Source organism: Alosa alosa, chromosome 11 (genome assembly GCF_017589495.1).
Source record: "Alosa alosa isolate M-15738 ecotype Scorff River chromosome 11, AALO_Geno_1.1, whole genome shotgun sequence".
NCBI lineage: Eukaryota > Metazoa > Chordata > Actinopteri > Clupeiformes > Clupeidae > Alosa > Alosa alosa.
Genome location: NC_063199.1, coordinates 17,097,280 through 17,120,128, shown reverse-complemented (window position 1 = coordinate 17,120,128; position 22,849 = coordinate 17,097,280). Strand labels below are relative to the sequence as shown.

General features: G+C 39.5%; 1 protein-coding gene across 1 annotated transcript in view; it reads right to left on the bottom strand.

The window, feature by feature from the left end:
* Window positions 1-20,265: 20,265 nt before the first annotated feature.
* LOC125303488 (mucin-5AC-like) overlaps window positions 20,266-22,849 on the bottom strand; it is a 34,744-nt gene continuing 32,160 nt past the window's right edge. Inside the window, exons 32-35 of the mRNA XM_048257258.1 lie at window positions 22,392-22,836; window positions 21,385-21,633; window positions 20,517-20,944; window positions 20,266-20,405 (exon numbers count right to left, since the gene is read on the bottom strand). Coding sequence (XP_048113215.1) covers window positions 20,607-20,944; window positions 21,385-21,633; window positions 22,392-22,836 — 1,032 coding nt within the window. The 3' untranslated portion in view covers window positions 20,266-20,405; window positions 20,517-20,606. The remainder of the gene's footprint in view (window positions 20,406-20,516; window positions 20,945-21,384; window positions 21,634-22,391; window positions 22,837-22,849) is intronic.

The window sequence follows — 22,849 nt, the reverse complement described above, 5'->3', positions numbered from 1 at the left end:
TGGGCATTAGAGGCATTAATGTCAATGGCAGTCTTTGATAATCGGATTTATTACATCCAATGTATGGCACTCCTGTGGCAAAAAAAGCTGCACAGTGTTCTATCACTGGTAATCTTACATACAGCATCTTCGAGCTCATTGTTGCAAGATGTGCAGGTAGACATTTGAATTTGCACTGTTTCAGAGCATTCACTTTCAGAGGAACATTATGGAAACAATCTGAATTGTAAGCCTACATAGGATATCCCAGTTTTAAAAACATGTTGGTCTAAAAACGTGCAAATCATTTTGCAACCCCTCCGATATTTTTTGGTGACCCCCAGTTTAAGAACCAATGTTATAGATTATTGAAGAAATGCACTGAATGCTGTTAATATATTTTTAATAACTGATGAATATAAATCAAAGCATACATCACAGTAACATACTTAAGGACACATGCAAGTACAATTTAAACATATATGAAGACAAATGCCAGATTAATTAGGTAGTTTTGAGAACAGTATACTCTAGTGGCATGCATGCATGGGGAAAACAAGGAAATGGTTTTGATTATACCCATGGTTTCTTCATGGGCAATTCAAGAAAATGTTCATCAGTTCAACAAAAAGTTCAACTTTCTTTGATTAGTTCCTATGAATACCTTAAATCTAAGAGTTCTCCATTAATTAATATTTTAAAGAGATAGACCCCTTGTAACAGAGAATGAGAGATATATTGGAATAATAGAATAGTCACTTCATTAATAGTTCCTGTCCTGTTGGACATATCTTAGGTTGGATTGATACATCTCACTTATGATTGTTCAGGGAAAGGTTGAAAATGTTAATAGAATTTCATTATTCTTTTTTGTCTTCACACTTTTGTGTCTCGCAGCCACACTCTTCGATGTAAACATAGGACTGAGTGATGGTTGTCCCGTTGGTGCAGCGCATCTCAGTCTCTCTTTGACTTGTTTTCTGTTCCACACAGCAAGCGCAGCTATGCATTATCGTGTTCATCTCCATCGAGTACCTACAAAAGGTGGAGGAGAGGATGTGACATGCAGTTAGAATACATGCCAGAGGAAAAGTGCAAGGTAAAACAATTACATAGCAGCAATCAGAGGGTGTATACACAAATGTAGGGCTGTAAAGATACACAAAGTCGTACCGAACCGTTTAGGTACAGGACGTTAAGTTCAATACAGATGGGTACCGAATGTACCAAATGTCTTTAACAGTAATGAACAGTAGGCTTTTTTGATTGCGGACCATGTTTCAAATTTGAGTTCCCACACAAACATCTTAGGTGGCAGACCGTGGACCATATGTCAGCTTAGTAAATTAACGTCAAAAAAACATTTGACATCTTTTCAAAACACTGTTCCTGTTGTGCATCAGCAATATTGTCAGTGCATTTTAGGTCAGCAGTACCAACAGGCTTACTGTACTTCAAATTAACCAAACCGTGACTTCAAAACCGAGGGACACACTGAACCGTGTTTTTTGTGTACTGTTACACCCCTACACAAATGTATAAATTATAGTCTAATATGTTCAGTTACTCTCTGCATCTGTACTTCTGTGAAGTACTTGCTGTCTAGGCCAAACAAATAGACATGAATATAGATAAAAGATAGAAGGTGAATGTATATATCTGTAATTGGTTGAATCATTTTACTATTACACTATTTTAGTAATTTATAAGCTATTAATCATCCCTCTAGTCAATCTTCAGACATTTGTGGCTATGTGGATATTGTCCTGTCAGGATTTGCCAGAGCAACAGTGAAACTTACTTGGAGGATGTGGCACAGGCCCCAGAACAGGTGGTGAGTTCCACAGGAGTGGTGGAGTTACAGTTACTGATCTCCAGATAGGCCTGCTTCTTTGAGACTTTGCAGCTCTTTGGAGTGCCTGACAGATATAACACAGTTTGTATGCATTATGAATCGGATCAACCACAACTAAGTTAAACAAGGGAACACTGAACAGGGCTAAACAGAGGAGTTGAAGAAACACGCAAAAATTTCACTTTTGTTATTATACAATCTTTAAACCAAATGTTTTGCAAGTTGCTTTATACTTAAAGCATTTGCCAAATACTTAAACTATACATTATACTGTAGATAATAAATGACATGTGATAATAATTTGAAATTTGAAAAACTGATATTTAGGTATCTGTTAACTCACAGATTTTGCAGCATCCAGCTGCATCAGTGCGCTCGGTACCCTAAGGGTGAGAGAGTTTTTCATAAAGGTCAAAATAAGGTTAAAAGGTAGGCATGTTCCACTGAGTTTGGGTTAAAACATATAACACAAAACAAAGCACATAAGAAAACTGATGATTGACTGATGGGATTTTTAGAAGTTTTAATGACATTTTGATAGATGGTGCCATTTACTTACGGGTATGCAGTCTTCAGGGTTGAACCTAGGACAGGTAGTTATGACCTCCACAACCACAAACTGATCATTTTGTTTAACGCAGCTGTATTTCACACACTTGTCATCGGAAGATGACCATTTCTCACCAGGCTAAGAGAGAGGTGATAATTACTTAGTCCTCAGTTTTCTCATACATTGTACAGGCAATGTTACTGCATTTATGACTCAAAAACAACTATGAAATAAAACAAACTATTAAATGGCTCTGCTGTTACCTACATACTATTTCCACCCTTACCTGGCGTTCTGTGTTGTCATAAACACAAACGTCTTTAGGTTCTGAGGGAAGAAAAATAGGTTGTCAAAGGCTTTGCGATACATTTCCAATGTACTATGTGAAGTATAAACTATATGGTTACTTCATCATAATAAATGGACAATACTGTAAAAGTACATACTAGTGTTTTACAGAATTATAGGATAGTAGCAAAGTATAATAATAAAACAAATTTAAAAAGGTGTTGCATTACAACAGAGGCTGTGGAGAACACATCTTCTCAATTTTTTTATCAAAACTGAGAAAACTAAAGTTGTATATAACTCGTATATAACTTGTATATAACAGACAAACTATGAATCTGTAAATGATGAGTCCATTTTTTTAAATCCAAAATTTAGATTAGATTAAATTAGATTAGATACAATTTCAACTGTTTCCATACAATGTCAACACACTTGATAGGAATTTGCCTTAATGAAAATAAACAGACAGACATTTCTCCACTTTAACATTTTTCCTGTTGTTTGGGCAGCTCTTCATCTTGCATTCACTTACCACATTCATACTCCATGCAACAGTCCACAGTCTTATTAACTACCCTCTGGCCCAATGGACAGGCAATTGTTTGAGGATTGCACTCGATATCCCAGCACTCAGTGGTGTAGGAGAAGTTGCTGCACTCACACTCCTTACACCCATAACGCCATTTGTCGCCAGGCTGCCCACCGGATCATTCAGAGATAGCATCAAGGGCATGGTCAAGGAGAAGAGGCCGTTAATGTTAAAAGTTAATACTCTGGCAAAGTCAGCATGACTGAAAAAACTGGTGTATGAACATAATGCACTGCAAGATATTCTATTCCAAAGAAAATAATATACTGTAAACTAGAACTAAGAAGAGGCTAATTAATCAATGCAACTACTGTTGCAGGGCAGGTATCTTTCAATTGTTACCTTTTTGGCCGTGCCATCAGGGCCTGTGCAAACCTCTGAAATTACAATAAGATACATTTAATAAATAGTAATCATAAATAAGATAATACATTTTTAAATCAAGTTGTTTTCATTTCTGAAACAAACAGCAACTTTAAGTAACAACTGATAGCAATTATTTTAGGGTTAAAATGATTAGTTTTAGTTAGCCATGTGGCCCCTCTTGGTATTAAACCCCCAATGAAATGCTAATGTACTGGTTCCAAGGGCTATCAGATCCACAAGACAAAGGATGTTACCTTGCTATACTGAATCCATGTCATGAAATGTAAATATATTCATGTTTGGTATCATTGTAATAGTCTCAGTACAAGGATTGTAATGATTTGATTGTGAGAATGTTTGGAACATTCTATAAGTGATATTTCTGATATATAAGATATCTCTCCTCATGCTATTCAGATAGGTGTGTCTGATTGTTCCTGAAGTTTTCCAGTCTAAGTTAATATTAAGTAATTATTCACCACAATTACTTTCACAACCCATAATGTGATATCCCAAAAATGGGACCACATATTCTTTGTTCTTGTCCACCGGTCATTATCGGAAAATAAGTCCAGACAAGGTGAACAGGACCCCGATGTAAAGCGGACAATAAATACATTATCCTGTTGCACAGGTCCATCTGCACAACAACACCCCATATAAATCACCAATATGCTCACAAGCCACAGAAACAAATCCCAACTGTCAGATGCATATTGTACTTAGAGTTCTAGAAGGCAGCCCTTATATTTTTCCAAAAGAAAAGCAACTGACTGCACACCCCCATTTGCAGTGACTCACCACAGGAGCTTGGTACACACTCATCTGAGTATGAACTGAAGAGAACTTCTCCTTCAGCGCAGTAACAACCTTCTGCTTTATTGGTGGAACACAATGATGAATCACTTTCCTTCCCACAGTCTGGCTCCTCTGCAAAACTGTACAGATACAGTACATATATTTAATATTTATTTATTTGGCAGATGCTTTAATCCAAAGTGACTAGAAATAAAAAACATCAGCTGAGCTTCAGTGACTTTGGGGTTTACGTAAATAATCTGACAAAGCGAAAAGATCAGGGTGTTTGGGAAGAAGGTGCTCTTACAAGAGATGGGTCTTTAGGGGATTATTTAAAAACATGTTAACTACATTTGCTGCTGGTCACCTCTGGTCAAGCTGGTAGGTTGTGAACAATATTCTAGGATTTCAAAATGTTTTTCTAATCATGTATGTATTTGGAAAATATCCCATATGGATTTCAGATGATCATATTGTTCAGAATGATAAACATTGATGTTCACTGCCACCACACTCATTAATTGCTATTGATTTGTGTTACCTTTGACATGTTCGTGGTAGTGTAGTTCCACAGGGCTTGTACACTTTATTGTCTTGACATTTATACTCTATTAATGGAAGAAATTGATACAGTGTGAATATAATTTCCAGCAATTATAAACCAATATTAATTATTACCTATAATAATTCTATGGAACACATTTCACAAGAAACTAGTTTTAAATATATATGAAGAGTTTGGTTCCAAAACGCTCCGTTTTTAAAAACATTAAAAAAGCCAGGCTATTTAATTATGTATTTTAGGTAATATCAATCAAATTGCAGTTGTGTTGTTTTGAGTGAGTAAAGATAAAACAAATAAGAATACCCAATTACAGCTCTACTGAAATTACTTGGAAAACAAATGTTAATATTTATGATATATTTATATATATATATATATATCACTTCAAATTAGTTTAAATTAAAAAATTTGGGGGTGGGGGGTACATTGCCATATGGCAACATTGTGCAACTACGGAGTACTGTGCTTTTTATGCCGTTAATCTGACAGGACAGTGGAAAGAGTGGCAGAAAGCGAGTGGCATCCATGATCAACGATTGAGTTATAATGAATTCTCACAAAACAAAACAACAATATTACAATAACTGGATTGATTGTAAAGGTTCTATGCATGCTGTACATATCAACATACCACAGTGCCCTTTGGTAAGGTTCCTCCATTCGACACATTGTGACTCATATGCACAGTGGTCAGCAAAAGCTTGCAGACTACTGCAGGCTGAGTCGCAATTAGTGCCAAGGCAGGCCTGGTAGTACATGTTGTATCCCACAACCTCCCGACACTTTTCAAAAACCCTTAGATAGGAAAGAAAGAGTCACACAGAGAGCAGTTGACATCTATAGACCCTTTCAACAATAAAAACAAAAACAATGCTTGAACGTTCTATTTGGGCCCCAATCTACTTCCTCTGCATTAAGATAACATATGAAATGTTAAAAAGGAAGTCTTGTGGGGCCAACTATGATGCTGATAATGGAACTCTCTTGAAAGGGTCTATAGACACTATATTTAGAATTACTGCTACTGTTGATAACTTGCAATGTTTTCTTCAGAATTTGTGCTCCCTTCACAGTGTGAATTGTCCACACTTGCACTTTAGTTACGCAAAATTACTCTAAACACTACAGGTGATCATAACATGCAATTGGTTGACCAATTTTTTAACAGACAGGAGAGTGTCATCCTCCTTCACTAACAAACCAGTTGAAAGATCTACATTGCGATCTTGTGTGAAAACTCTTAGCATACACAGAACAGTCGGTACACAGAAGACGGTTCAAAATGTACCCAATTTGTAAATTTAGAGTTTGCTTCCAAAACACTATATCCTCAATTTTAATGAATTTTCATAAATCATTTTTGTTTTCCAAATAATTTCAGTAGAACTTTAATGACTTTTTGACGTGACTTTTTAATGTTTTTGTAAAGATATAGCGTTTTGGAACCAAACTCTTCAAATGTTTCAACCCCAAAACTATTACTTTTGCTTTTAGGGGTCCTACTCTGGGGGTTGGGGGCTGATCCCCCAAATCCCCTGCAATTCTCATCATGTAAAAGTCATGAGGTTTCCTCACTTGCTTGTAATGATCTCACAGATATCAGGAATGCAGGGCTGTTGGGTAGGGGGCGGAGAGGGAGGCGGAGTGGTAGGAGGGCCAGGGATGCATGTGCCGTTGACTGCCCAGCTCTCAGCAGTCTTGTTGCATGATGGTTTGGTCTGGCCGTCGGGAAGTTTGCAGTCATTGGCGCTGTTGTTGTCACAGTTTCCTGATTTTACAATGAGAAATATGTGAGTCAAAAAAACGAATGTACACTTAAATGTATGTATGTATATCCCGGGAGAGATATATCCTTCCTACCCGTATCCCTCTCCTTTCCTCTAGACCCTAAACATACATGAAATATGACATTCTTACCACACTGGCCCTCCGTGTTGCCATGGAAGAGTGACTCGGGCAGATTGATGATAAAATTAGAGCCCTTGAAAACCACTGTTGTTTTAATCTCAGAGATATGCATTCGCATATCTATCCCTGTGCTTGTTATGTTGAAATCTTCCATTAGTGAAAGTGGGGTACACTCTTCTTCCATTTACATGTACCTTTGAGAGAATATTACAAGATATTATGCAATGTGTACAATATATATATACGTAATAACTGGTAAGATGTACTAGAACAGAGCAAATTGAGTTTTTGCATTTATGGGTCATTCCGTGTCAGATAAGGTTGTTGACGCACCGTCTCAGATTGTGTTTTGCTCAAACCTTGTCTATATCAAGAATGAGTCCCAAAACCAAGGCCTGTAAAATATTTCTATTCAAATCTTATGTCCTCATATTATTTTCAGCCCCTGAAATTACTTCAGTTTTACAGCCTGAAAATCACATTGTCTGGTAAGCAATGTTTGGCCATTAATATAATGAAAAGTATTATTCATAAGCAGCCCAAACTTTGGTGGAAGACAAACATGTTCTCAGTATGACTGAACCATAAAAGTTTGTACGGCATTCTCATTGACTTTCTCAAAGGCCCTAGATTTGGAAAAAAAGTGCAAAAAGTATGACATTAAGGGTAGTATAAACTTGTTTTTTTGTATGCATTTGGTATCAATCATTATTTTTTACTATATTAAACTATACTACTACTACTACTATACTGCTATATTCATTAATGTAATTAATTAATGTTAATGAGCTCTCCACATATAATGGGCTTGACGACATTAAGGATCAAACAAGGGGAGGTTGTGTTTTCGGTCATTTTCATAGGATTAAAATGATAATGTGGGGTAGCTAGTGTACAAAGTGCCAATGTTGTACCATAGTTGCCAAAAATATTGGAGGGGTCGCAAAATGATTTGCAGTCTGGATTAAGGACCTTTTTCTAAAGGTTTTTAGTCAAAGGCTGTCATTGACATAATGCCTTTGGTGTTGACATAGCCTATGAGAGAAGACATTTTCTATCTCTGCTTCCAATGCCAATCTCGCAACATTTTGGAACCAAATTCCGCTTGTTGGGGGGGGGGGTCGCAAAACTTGACCCATTTCTTTTGGGGGGTCGCCAGACAAAAAGTTTAAGAACCACTGCCATAGATAAACTAGATGTACCGCATAGCGGTACAAAATATGACCGCCGCTCAGTCCTGTACATCCGTTCCGCAAAAATAAATCATATTAATGAATGTGTCTCCATCTTCTACTCTATCCCCCACTCTTGAAACTTTTGTGTATGCTTGTTTGGAATGTGTGTTTACGGGCCGCACACAAAGTAGCCTAGACGCTGCAAAGGTGAATAGATTTGTAGCACTTGCCAAAAAAATTGTAGCATTGTTATAAAACAACCAACAAAACCTTTAAAATCTCTAAACAATCACAAGTAGGGCAGTTCATCACAATCCATCCATTGCAACTGGACTGATGAAAGGTACACCTGTAGGCTACATGTCCAAAAGGGCCTTTGTGAAATGCGTTGCTAGACTTCAATCTTTTAACCCTCCTGTTATCCTTGGGGTCAATTTGACCCCAAGCAACGTTTAACATCATAAAATATATGGTTCACTTTTTTTTTTTTGCTTCATGTTTCATGACTTTTCCTCAATTGAAGGGTACAACAGAGTTAGCATGAAATTTGTAAAATAATATGTTTTCAATGTCCTGTACAAATATTTTGTACATTGATGTTCCTTGGGGTCAATTTGACCCCAGCTGTATAAAACATTAGATACATGAATATTTGACACATTATGGATATTATTATTTGAATAGTATGAGAACATATTGTTATTATCATTATTACATACACAAGTATTTATTACATATAAGTTATTTTGGCAGGACTGTATAAGTCAAAAGGGGAAGCAACAGCAAGCCTTTGGGCTGCTGACACTGGATGGGCAATATTGCCAACCAGGGTTCCAAGGTTCATAAAGGGGTGTGGGGGGTGGGATTATTTTGTAGGGCTTTTGATGGTGGTTATTACACTCTTGTTAAGTACCTCTCAAAAAAAAACTGGGTAACAATAAGAATTATAATCATTTTCTGAGGGTTTATTTAGCTGGGGTCAAATTGACCCCAAGGATAAAGAGTGTTGGTAAGATTTGAGGATAACACAAGGGTTAAGAAATCGAAAAGGAATCGCCGGCAGATCAGGCTGAGTTCACCCAGCCTAATCCATGGTAGGCGCCCGATAGAAATATTGTTTAATTTTGCGATTTAGATATATCCACCATAGTTCAAATCGTAGGTAATTGGGGTACTATTATTAATGAATATCTAAATACCCCCAAAGAGACAGAAATATCAGTTTTGGGGGTCAGATAACTTTTCTGATATTGTGAAAAATATCATTACAGTTACAATACAAGTCAACTCCTATTATCACTGTAGGAACATTTTAATGTAAAGTTTATTTCAGACACCCCTATTGTGGATCGTCCCATTTTTAACCACCAATGTGCTAGAAGCAACTGAGCAAGTGTCAACATTGAATCAAAGATTGTTAAGGCGGAGCAAGATATTTCATCAGGAGCCACTTCCGGGAACCCGGATCGACGACGAGGGGGTCAAAATCCCCTTTATGCAGAGCAGAGGCAGCGACTGCTCCATTGAAGTCTATGGGCATAGCTCAGAATTTCACCACATATGCTAAAGTCTTGGTTCTATAGAGTTAGGAATGTGAATTTCGGGCACATTTTCATGATCCTCAAACCCTTCTGAACATTTCAGGTACATTTTAGCATTTTTGAGCAATCCAGTCTGGAGAAAATCAACCTTTATATCAGGTGTGCCGGGTTATTTCTGCCGCTGCTGTTGGCCGGTTGCAACTTACGCCACAATACGCCATCGACCGCGCCTCTTTATGCAGACAGGATTCGATCCCCATTTCATTTCCATAGACATGAACTACGACAAAGTATCTTGTTCGCTTTAACAATCTTTGATTGAATGACAAAACGCTAGGTAAATTCCTCCAGTAGGCTATATTCGGGTTTGCTGCTGACGGAATGGGTAAATGTAAGTTGCTAGCTGACGCCTAGCTTTTGAAAATGTGTTATTTTACAACCTTCATTTATAAACGTGTTTTGTTCTTTATAGCTCATGTCACCTCTTCATACATTGAATTACTGGTTACTTACCTGCTACTTACTTACCCACTAGTAAAGTGGACCTTGGTTAGATACCAAGGTTAGTTAGCAAGTTAATTCTCTATTTAAATAAAGCTTTACATTGTGGTGAGGTAAAATCGATTGTCATTTCCAAGGAGATGAACTCCATAGCCTAATGGTCCATTCTCATTTTATCTTAAATAAATTATTGTGCCCTTTTGAAATTAGTTTGGCACAGATCCTGTGTTTTTATACCGATATGCACAAGACGGTCTGATGTAGCTAAGCCTACATAATAGCCTATCAGTGAAACCTGTGGAAACATAAAAAGACCCAAGTAGCCTAGGCTATATGTGCTAGTATTTGAATTTGTTTTTAATTGGTTGGTATTGTTTTTACATTCTATTATTTCATATTTTTAGTTTGATAAATGTAGTTTACCCTGGCTACTATCTACTATCTCGGAATAATAATAAGAAGTTGTTGTTGTTGTTGTTGCCTTGGAAGAACAGTACAGTGCATTTTACTGTTTGTTGTTTGTTGCTGTATTGTACTGTTCTTCCAAGGCAACAACAACAACAACATCTTATTATTATTCCGCTTACCACTTTTTCTGTACGCAGTTTCTCTTGAACAGTTTAACTTAGAAACTTCGTTCAAACTTTGTAACGTAGGTATTCAAACGGACCAAGCTGCTATGTCTTTTCAACTTTGAAACTTTTATACTTTTTAAACTATTAAAGAAAAACTTTTTAAAAATCCCCATAGACTTAACATTGCTGATTGTGACATCATAATACGGCCGTTAAGCAATTAGAATCCTATGGCTGGTGTTCAGGCCACCTGGATCAACTACCAGTCTCAGGCTTTAAGCATACAAACTGGCCCTATTAAGACTACACATCCTGTTCAACTGCTTCCTCTGCCAAAAACTGTTTCAAAATAAAAGTCCTCACTACAATATTTCACTGTTAAACAATTTAACCCTTTAAACTACTGAACTTTTTAACTGTTCAGCCATTGTAACTGTTACTTATCATCAACTATGAGTCCTACCCACTGTAGCTAGTTAGCATGGTTAGCATAGTTAACATGTTAACATTGCTAACCTTGTTAGCATTTTTAGCAAAACTGCTAAAAATGATTAGCTAAGTTACATGGTTAGCATAGTTCGCATTTTAGCATGCTAGTTAGCATAGCTACTAAAAATGATTAGCTAGGTTAGCTAAGTCACATGGTTAACATTGTTAGCATGTTAGCATTGCTAGCATGTTAGTTAGCATAGTTAGCATAACTACTAAAAATGATAAGCTACGTTAGATAAGTCACATGGTTAACATAGTTAGCATGTTTAGCAAAACTGCTAGAAAATGTTAGTTAAGTTAGCTAAGAAGCATGGTTAGCATGTTAGCATTGCTAGCACTACTATAAAACATTAGCTAAGTAGCATGGTTAGCATAGTTAAAAATCTTAGCATAACTGCTAGCAAAAATTAGAGCCATTCCAACTTTCAGTTATCATCAAATATCTACCTATACACAGCCATTAAACTATTTGAATATCAACATTCCTTAAACTTCCAGTCTGTCAACAACTTTTAAACTATTTACCTTCAACTTTTAAATGGTCTACTTTTTCTACTTTTATGGTTAACATAGTTAACATGTTAGCATGCTAGTTAGCATAGTTAGCATAACTACTAAAAATTATTAGCTAGGTTAGCTAAGTAACATGGTTAGCATAGTTAGCATGCTAGTTAGCATAGTAACTTGGTTAACCTTATTATCTTTGTTAACATAGTTAGCATAACTGCTAGCAAACATTAGAGCCATTCCAACTGTCAGTTATCAACTAGCTACCTAAATAATTTAACCATTTAAAGTATCCACCTATTTAACTGTTCAGTCATTCCAACTATATTAAACCTCATCTACTCAGCAACCAATATAGTTTGTTTTTACTCTGTATGATATTTTACATGATATTTTTGCATTTTCATGCACTGTATTTCCTTCAGGAAATGCTTTTCTAGTTGCATTTTAATATGCTACATACACCAAATCTAATTATGTCTAGGCTATATGCAGAACATTGAATGTTATTTCAGAAATGAAAGAATGGCTTTTGTTGTGGAATTGCTTTTCACCTCGAGGAGGAGCTACTCGCCGCCTATAGATCCACTCATGACAACGTGAGCCGGGCTGATTCGACTGGACTCAGACTCAACGTGAGCCTAACCCGCCGGGTTGATCCGACTAACCCGGATTGCTACTCAGCAGCTCCAATCTGAGTCCCATGGTCTGCGAAGTCTGCAATGTTTCCGCTCGCGGGAAGTTAACCACCTATCTCGACTGCCTGCTCACCAGTCGCTTGAGTTGATTTGTGGAGTTGTGGTTGCCTACTTAAATTGTTACATTTTTGGCAGCCAATTATAGCTAGGACTAGTAAGCTAGCTAATGTTGCAAGAGGTTTGTGTGTGGCGCTGTTTATCGTTTTAGATTGAATTGTAGTAGGACTCAACTGATCCGAGTTAATGATACTAGAGACTCGCGACTCATGGGTTAATTTAAAGACACGGGTGAAAGATCCGAGTGAGTCACGACTCAAACACCTACCTCAGGCTACCAAGCAAATTGATAACAGTCTCACGGTATAGCCATAGGCAAAACTGTATCGGACTGGTGTAACGCTGGTACTAAATCATCCATCGCAAAGAATGATTTTTGTAGCACGTGCAATATGTGTAGGTACAGCCCTGCCCTGGATACATCTCTCAACGTGCGCTCTAAAACATTTGGTTTAAATGGAGATTTAATTGTCACTGGTGCGTTAATAAATCTAAATTGCGGCAAGTTGACATAAATTATTCACTTTGACTAATTTATGTAGTTTCAGTCCTAGTTAGCCTACTTTACTTTGAGCCATGCTCTTCTTTACTTGAATCACCTAAAAATAGAGGATTGAAGTAAGTTAGCCTATATGGGTGTTTGGGAATGAACGTTGACTCAGATGCTTTTTGAGACTTTTAGCAGAAATGTCCCAGCCCATTAGAAAACCATCACGTAGCGAACATGTTGTGGCTAACTCACTTAGCTCCTGTTAGCATAGGTTATGGTCATAAGCAAATGAGATGACAGTCGAAAGATACAATTAGTGCTGTTATCAATTTGCTTGGTAGCCTATAACCGCATTTATGGTTTTCTACAAACACATCATTGGCTCAAGAGACAGTTCCTACTTGCCTCAAGCAGTCTGTTATTGTTCCAGTACCGAAAAACAAAAGTCCATCATGTCTGAATGACTACGCCCAGTAGCCCTGACGCCTACAGTGATGAAGTGTTTTGAGAAGCTTGTGAAAAAAACATTATATGCTCATCCCTCCCTGCCTCCCTTGACCCTCTCAATTTGCTTACAGAGCCAACAGGTCTACAGAGGATGCCATCTCAAACCTCATGCACACCACCTTAACTCACCTGGAGGAGGGAATGGGAATTATGTGAGGATGCTGTTCATTGACTTTAGTTCAGCATTCAACACGATAGTACCTCACCTTGGTCACAAAGATGAAGGCCTTAGGACTAAACACCACCCTGTGTCACTGGATATTTGACTTCCTCACCAACCGCTCACAAGTGGTTAGAGTGGGGGTCTGACATCTGACTCATTAACCATCAGCACTGGTGCTCCCCAAGGCTGTGTTTTGAGTCCACTGCTGTACAACATCTACACACATGACTGCAAAGCCAACAGTAGTCATACCTCCATCATCAAGTTTGTAGATGACACAGTGATCTTGGGCCTGATTAGTAACAACAATGAACAGCTCTACTTGGATCAGGTTGATGAGGTGGTACAGTGGTGTCAATCTAACAGCTTGACACTGAATATCAATAAAACCAAGGAAATGGTAGTGGATTACAGAAGGCAGCAGCAGAACTACAGTTACACCCCACTAATGATCAGCGGGCAACCTGTAGAGAGAGTCACAAGTTTTAAATACCTTGGTGTCCACATTACTGAAGACCTAACATGGACTGTTAACACTCAATATGTTCTGAAGAAGTCCAGACAACCACTCTACTTCTTCTGCCAGCTAAGGAAATTCAAAGTTTCTACATCCATCATGAAGGCCTTCTACACTTCAGCTGTTGAGAGTGTTCTAACTGGTAGCATCATCACCTGGTATGGGAACTCCACAGTTAGAGATTGTAGTAATTTCTGCAGAGAGTAGTGCTCAGCTGAACGCGTACTATTAGAACTCAACTTCCTGCTCTACAAGATATCTATTCCAGAAGAGTACTCCTAAAAGCCCAAAAGATTCAAAAGACGGAAGGACTCTTCTCATCCTAACAATGGATTATTCCTACTGGGCTGAAATCAAGAAGACGCCTATGTAGTCACAAAGCCAGAACTGAGAGACTCAGGAGAAGTTTTTATCCCCAGGCCATCCGAACTCTGAACTCACACTATACTGACTTTGCACACATTCACTCTTCAGCACTCTCAAACATTTCCCAACTCTGAACTCACACTATACTGACTTTGCACTCATTCACTCCTCAGCACTCATGCCCCCACACACACACCTACAAGACTTTTAGCACTTTTACATCCCTCACCCTATGCTATAGACCTTTTTATTATTTTCTTTATTTCATCACACGTCAAAACACACACACACACACACACACATATCTGACTTTCTCCAACTTTTGCACATCTCCATAGAACTTTTTTTTATTATTTTTGATTTCTCCTCCATCTACCCATGTCTTTGATTGCCTAGCCTTTCTGCCCCCCCCCCCCCCCACCTCCCACCCCCAACACCCCCACAAAACAAACACATTAACATCATCACTGTCATCAATTCTCACATACATACAGCACACTGCTTGCTACAGTAAGCCTCCCCTCTACTTGCTGCACACTGCCCTCCCTACATACACACAGCACATTGTCTTCAGGATCTTCTCCAACACACATCCCTCTACATACTTACAGCACACTGCCCCCACCTACCCACACGCACACACACACACACACACACACACACACACACAGTCACTGCAAGCACTCCCTCCCGCCCACACACACATCTTCATCACTCACATACATCATACATACAGTACTTGCTTGCAATAGTAAGTCCCTTCACCATTCTTGCAGTACATTGCTCTCCCCCCACATACACAGCACATTATTTCATCAGGAAGCTTCTCCAACACACATCCCCAACATACTTACAGCACACTGTTGCCCCGCCCACACACACACATCTTCATCACTCACATACATCATACATACAGTACTCTGCTTGCAAATAGTAAGTCCTTTCACCATACTTGCAGTACACTGCCCCCCTCTCCCCACATACACAGCACATTATTTCATCAGGAAGCTTCTCCAACACACATCCCCAACATACTTTACAGCACACTGTTGCCCCCCCCAATACACAGCACATTGTCTCATGAGGAAGCTTCTCCAACACACATATTGCACACTGCCCTCTCCCCCACATACACAGCACACTATCACATCTCCCCTGTCATCCCCCAACACACACACACCAAGACCCCTGGCAGACGGGTTAGCCCTTGAGCCGTGGATCTGCCCAAGGTTTCTTCCCTTTGGTAAGGGAGTTTTTCCCTTGCCCCTGGTGCTCCTTGTTGGTGCCCCCTGCCCCCAATTCCTATCCCTCCCTCACCTTCTTTATGCAGCCCCTTGCCACTTAATCTACTAAACCCCTCTTCTACTGCACTTTTACCCCCCACTTTGCACAAATAGGCTGACACCAGACATAATTTCACTGCATTTCTTACTTCCAGTAACTATATGCATGTGACAATAAACTTCCTTGTATCCTTGTATCCTTGTATCAATAATCAAATTGGCCTCCATGAAAATGCAGCCAAATAATTATTATGATGAATATTTGGTTTTCCTTCAATCCTACTGAATTTGTAATTATGTATCGGCAGTTCTAATTGCTGATACTGATGGTATGTGCGTGCCTGTGTGTGTGTGCGTGTGTATGTGTGCACCACCATCTACAGGCCAATGAGTGTACAGTCACTAAATGTACACATAACTTTTTTTAGACTCCCCCATGGATGAAATTCTATGAAACTTGGCATACCCCCAGAGAATGTCAGGTTAATCATACACATACAATTTGGTGCAGTTCTGAACATCTTAACTGAAGAGAGGGGCGATTAAAGCAGAATGATGTTGCATTTTCATTTTTTACCGGGGGGCTAGGTTGGGCTAGGTTGATGTGAGCCCTTGAGACCAATATACCATAAAAAATTCTTCATCCTCGGTGCCACGGTTCAGGTAGTTATTTAGGAAAAACTGCATTTTTTGGGTTTCGGGGGGCCCAGCGCGGGGGGTGGGGTGGCCCCTGGGGACCAAACCGGTCATAATAAATTGAGTCAAAATCATTGTTTTGCCCTAGGGCCAAGAATGAAAACCCATAGGTGTACAATGTAACCAAGTAAGTGTATGCATGAATGAAACATGGTACATCATTGGCACTTTATACACAAAATTCCTATAAACAGAACTATTCCCATGTTGATTTTCGTGTTCCCACTAGCTACCCTACATACCATTTTAGTCCTATGAACATTTCCAAAAAATGCAATCACACCTTGTTTTATCCTTAATATGTGGTTATGTGTGTGTTTGTGTGCGTCTGAGCGTGTGGGTGTGTGCAACCTTTTGCTCAACTCCACCATCTACAGGCCGACTGGTGTACAGTCACTAAATGTACACATACATTAATTTATTGTATGACCCCTTATGAACACGCCAAGTTCTGAACACGCCAGCCAAAGATACCTGCGATTACAGAGCCTCATTTTTACAAAAATCGGTTCACCTAGGTCCTACGGTTCTCGAGATATTCACAGAAAACTGTGTCCGCCCTACCCACATTTTGGGGGATCTGGTGATGGATCAAAATGAAAATCAATGGTTATGTGTCATCCTTGTGGGGCTACATGCCCACCAAGTTTCATGTAGCCCGGTCTTTCAGTTTTCCGAATCGCTGGCACAAAATTACTGGGAAAAAAACTCTGACTAAACCTATATGACTGCTTGTGCAGTGATTATAATAAAGTATTGTATTTGCAGACAAAATAATGATTGGAGCCATGTGGATACAAAAAATGAGTTTACAAGACCCTCAATCTCACCAGTTTTGCACTTTTTCCCATAGCCATCAGAAATTTTGCAGCCAGGGTAGTCGCACAACTCTGTTGGCTTGCAAGCCAACTTTGATCAGGCCAATCACATCGTGTATAGAGGTTGGAGGGCTTTTTGCTACTTAAAAAACAAAGAAGATGGATGCTGTTCTGGCCCAACAACTGGCAAAGTTTGATCAACTAGCCAACTAGCTCCTCTGATGGGAAAACGCATGGGACTTATGAATTGTAGCACTATCCTATTACAGTACGTGCACATGGAATTCGAAAGACAACCGTTTATCCCGCCCCTCGGATTGAGCACTGCGAATGGTGAGTTCCCAGACCCTACATCTTGATGTGGGTCTGGCTCGTCAGGCTACTTTTTTCCATATCTAGGGCCTTATATAAAACGAATGAGCATGCAGTACAAATTGTTAACAGTCCAATCATACCGAGAATATGTCTGTCTTCCACCCTACAAAGTTTGGGCAGGCTAGGAATAATACTTTTCAAGATAGTAATGCTGAAACATGGCCTCCAAGATAAGGCATTTATATGAGTGTTAAAAATGATACAAAAGCAAGGATGGAAAAAAAAAAAAAACATTGAAGTTTAACAAAAATATTTTACAGGTCTTAGTTTTGGGACCTAAATATTAGGTAGATACGGAGCCCCTAAGGGGACATGAGCAAAAAAAAATCTAAAGTTTAGTTTCATGTGCTCACGTGAAACTTGCATGTGCTCACCTGAAACTTTCATGTGCATTTCAATTTCATGTGAATTTTTTTTTTGCTCAAGTCCCCTTAGGGGCTCCGTAGGTAGACAAACTTTGAGCAAAATCTGAGACGGTGCAACAACCATTTTCCTGGATTTTGCCTGATTTGACAAGGAATTACTCGTATACAATTAATTTAACATATTTAGACACATACTGTACTTACATACAACAATTACATATGAATAAACATGATTACATATAGTATGTAATTCTAAATATAATGTTTTTTTTTCTGCAGCACAATGTGCTGTATGGATTGACAACAGAGAATGCACCAAGAAGTGAATCACTGGACGGTAAAATATATTGTTATCAATGTTATTTATCACTCTGCCACAATGCTGCTGCTACTACTACTCTGTCAGAAGGTTATGCTAGGACTATGTAAATATACAACACAAATGTTACAAGATACAATTATTCCCAACAAGCCTGCACACATCCAGATTTCTCACATCCTGGAATACTCACCATGTTGACAGTTGTATTTCCTTGCTGGTCAAACAGGACCTTGTATGACTTGTAATAAATGGTTAAATACTGCTTGCAGGCAGAATTGCTTAAGTCATCGCAGTAGCTCTTCTTGATATGAACGCTGAAATTGTACTTTTGTATTATCTCTTGGACTAAAACATAAGTGCAGTTTCCTTGGAAAGCATAATATTTCCCATCAAAGGTTTCATAGTGAGGACCTGCCCATCCAGTACATGTACCTGTATGGGGAACAATTAAGACAAATGTAAAACCACTCTCCCAGAGGCACAAAGCACTTCAAATTCCATAATGTGTTTTGTTTAGCTTAGCTTTCCCGGAACTATGTAACTGCAAATAGTTATCTACAAATTAATTTAGCTGCTTTACAGTCATGTGAAGGACAGATAATCAAAACACTAATTCTCACTAGCTCTCAAGGCCATTTACTGTGTAGGTCTGTGGTTTGAGTTCAGGTCATCACGAGTAAAGTGTGTTGGGTTACCTAGTCAGCTCATTAGCTCACACAGACAAGAACTCTAAATAGGCTATAGTTTGGAACTCAATGGGCCCGAGTTCAGTGGCGATATAGGTAGCGGGATGCTACATCAAGGCTGGGACTCCAATCACATGCAATCAGTGTTAAATTCTGACCTGTCGATGTATCTTTCATTAATTAACTTCGGCCTGACTCGGCCCACTTTGTGCGTCTGACTTCACTCTGGCCACAGTGCACATGCACTGTTGGCAAAATATGCTGTCAAACCCGCACCCAAAGTCTTATCCTGTTACCAATTGGTACATGGTTGCTAGCTTATTCAGGGTCTCTTCAGAAAGTATGACTGAAGTAAGTACATCTTAACATACAGCTCTGGAAAAAAAATTAAGAGACCACTGTTCATTGTTCTGATGTCATCCTATGGTTGCTGAGTCACATTTGAATGAGTTGACAGTCATATTCGAAATGTCACTCAGCAACCGTAGAATGACATCAGAAAAATGTCCAGTGACCTCTTAATTTTTTCCAGAGCTGTAGATATCTCATGATTTGAGGATGCCATATCCTGTCATAAGTTGTCAAGGCCATTGTAAGGATATAACATTATCATGTTCTATTTCATATACATACATATACATGTGTTGGAATTTTTTGTGGTGATTTCTTCAACTGTATATATATTTTGTTATATATTAACAAAAAAGTTCTAAAAAGGTTCAACATCCATGTCCCCTGGTAATAATAACTGTCATGGATAGTGTCATAAAAACTTAGTATACAGTAGTATAGTAACATGACATTAAAAGTAACTAACAGTAACTTGTTAGATACATCATGAAAACTTTTCATGACATGGTTATGATATAGTTGTATTAACATTATAATAAATGGTTAGAAGTATGTGATATCTATAGATTTTTATTCAAACCTGTTTGACTTACATTGACACTCATAGTGGTAACAGCAGCCACTCTTATCGTAGACCTTCACAGGCGTCTTCTGGTTTTCACACTGCGGTTTCTCTGGGGACTTGGGGTTGCATTGAACAGGTTTGGAGGACACTTCACCATTCACACAGGTGTATGTGGTGCAATTTTCACTCCACGTGTCTCCATGCTGCCATTGGAGCAATAACAACAAATTGAAGGTCCGTACACTCTCATTGCTCTCAGATTAAAATATAATTTAAAAGAAAAAAATACCTCCTACCTTCTTTTTCACATCTATGCAAGGTTTGCTAGGTGTTGAAACGGTAGGAGGAGCAGTGGAAGGGCATGGTCTTGTCTCTTTCTCAACTTGACATGAATAATTGCAATATGCAGTATAACACCAGCCTCCCTCATCCGTTTTGTTATACAGGTAAGAACCTAAAGGAAAGAGAGGGACATTTTTATATTGTGTCTTGAATGTCAGACCTAGTTATCAGTGAGAAAGTTGCAAATATTGTGTATATATTTCACTTTAGAAAAATAAGTTACCTGGTAGATAATAATTGGATCCGTACTGACAGAAGCATTTCGTGGTGGCTTTCACTGTGGTTGTTTTGGTTGATGTTAATGTGGACGCACTCACTGTGGATGTAGTTGTAGTGGTTGTGATTGTTGTTTCTCTCTTTGTGTTGTAGTTGTTGGGCCAGTTGTAGTAGTTGTGGTTGTTTCTTCTGATGTGGTTGTGCCAGCTGTTGTGCTGATGGTGATTGTGGTAGGGCTGTGGTAGGTGGTTGTGGTAGGAGTGCTTGGAGAGATTGTTGATGGTGTAGTTGTGGTCTCTGTTGTGGTTGTTGGGGGTGTTGTAGTTGTGACTGTCGTGCTGATGGTGGTTGTGGTAGGACTTAGTGTGGTTCCTGATGTTGTTGTTGTGCCACCTGTTGTGCTCACAGTAGGAGTGCTTGGAGAGATTGTTGATGGTGTAGTTGTGGTCTCTGTTGTGGATGTTGGGGTTGTCGTAGTTGTGACTGTCGTTGTGCTGATGGTGGTTGTGGTAGGACTAAGTGTGGTACCTGGTGTTGTTGTTGGTCCGGTAGTTGTAACTGAGGATGTGCTTGTGGTAGAACTTGCTGTGGTGCCTGGTGTGGTACTTTCTGTAGTTGTTGTAGGGCTTGTAGTTGTTTGTACTTGTAGGGCTTGTAGTTGTAGTAGTTGTAGTTGTTTCTTGGTTTGTGGTTGTGTTGTGCTCACAGTTGCTTGGGGAGATTGTTGATGGTTAGTTGTGGTCCTGTTGTGGTTGTTGGGGTTGTAGTTGTGACTGTCGTTGCTGATGGTGGTTGTGGTAGGACTTAGTGTGGGTTGTTGGTTGCTGTTGCCACCTGTTGTGCTCACAGTAGGAGTGCTTGGGAGATTGTTGATGGTGTAGTTGTGGTCTCTGTTGTGGTTGTTGGGGGTGTTGTAGTTGTGACTGTCGTTGTGCTGATGGTGGTTGTGGTAGGACTTAGTGTGGTTCCTGATGTTGTTGTTGTGCCACCTGTTGTGCTCACAGTAGGAGTGCTTGGAGAGATTGTTGATGGTGTAGTTGTGGTCTCTGTTGTGGATGTTGGGGTTGTCGTAGTTGTGACTGTCGTTGTGCTGATGGTGGTTGTGGTAGGACTAAGTGTGGTACCTGGTGTTGTTGTTGGTAGTTGTAACTGAGGATGCTTGTGGTTGTGGTGCCTGGTGTGGTACTTTCTGTAGTTGTTGTAGAACTTGCTGTGGTGCCTGGTGTGGTACTTTCTGTAGTTGTTGTAGGGCTTGTAGTTGTTAATGTACTTGTGCTCTCTCTTGGTGTTGTTGTTGGGCCAGTTGTAGTAGTTGTAGTTGTTTCTATTTGTTGTTGGGCCAGTTGTAGTAGTTGGTTGTGGTTGTGGCAGCTGTTGTGCTCACAGTAGGAGTGCTTGGGGAGATTGTTGATGGTGTAGTTGTGGTCTCTGTTGTGGTTGTTGGGGGTGTTGTAGTTGTGACTGTCGTGCTGATGGTGGTTGTGGTAGGACTTAGTGTGGTTCCTGATGTTGTTGTTGTGCCACCTGTTGTGCTCACAGTAGGAGTGCTTGGAGATTGTTGATGGTGTAGTTGTGGTCTCTGTTGTGGTTGTTGGGGTTGTCGTAGGTGTGACTGTCGTTGTGCTGATGGTGGTTGATATTGTGGTGTGGACCACAGTAGGAGTGCTTGGGGAGATTGTTGATGGTGTGGTACCTGGTGTTGTTGTTGTGCCACCTGTTGTGTTGTAACTGAGGAGTGCTTGGAGAGATGTGTTGATGGTGTAGTTGTGTGTCTTGTCTCTGTTGTTGGATGTTGGGGTTGTCGTTCTTGGTTGTGACTGTCGGTAAATGTTGTGGTTGTTGGGGTTGCTGATGGTGGTTGTGGTAGGACTAAGTGTGGTACCTGGTGTTGTTGTTGGTCCGGTAGTTGTAACTGAGGATGTGCTTGTGGTAGAACTTGCTGTGGTGCCTGGTGTGGTACTTTCTGTAGTTGTTGTAGGGCTTGTAGTTGTTAATGTACTTGTGCTCTCTCTTGGTGTTGTTGTTGGGCCAGTTGTAGTAGTTGTAGTTGTTTCTTCGGTTGTGGTTGTGGCAGCTGTTGTGCTCACAGTAGGAGTGCTTGGGGAGATTGTTGATGGTGTAGTTGTGGTCTCTGTTGTGGTTGTTGGGGGTGTTGTAGTTGTGACTGTCGTGCTGATGGTGGTTGTGGTAGGACTTAGTGTGGTTCCTGATGTTGTTGTTGTGCCACCTGTTGTGCTCACAGTAGGAGTGCTTGGAGAGATTGTTGATGGTGTAGTTGTGGTCTCTGTTGTGGTTGTTGGGGTTGTGTAGTTGTGACTGTCGTTGTGCTGATGGTGGTTG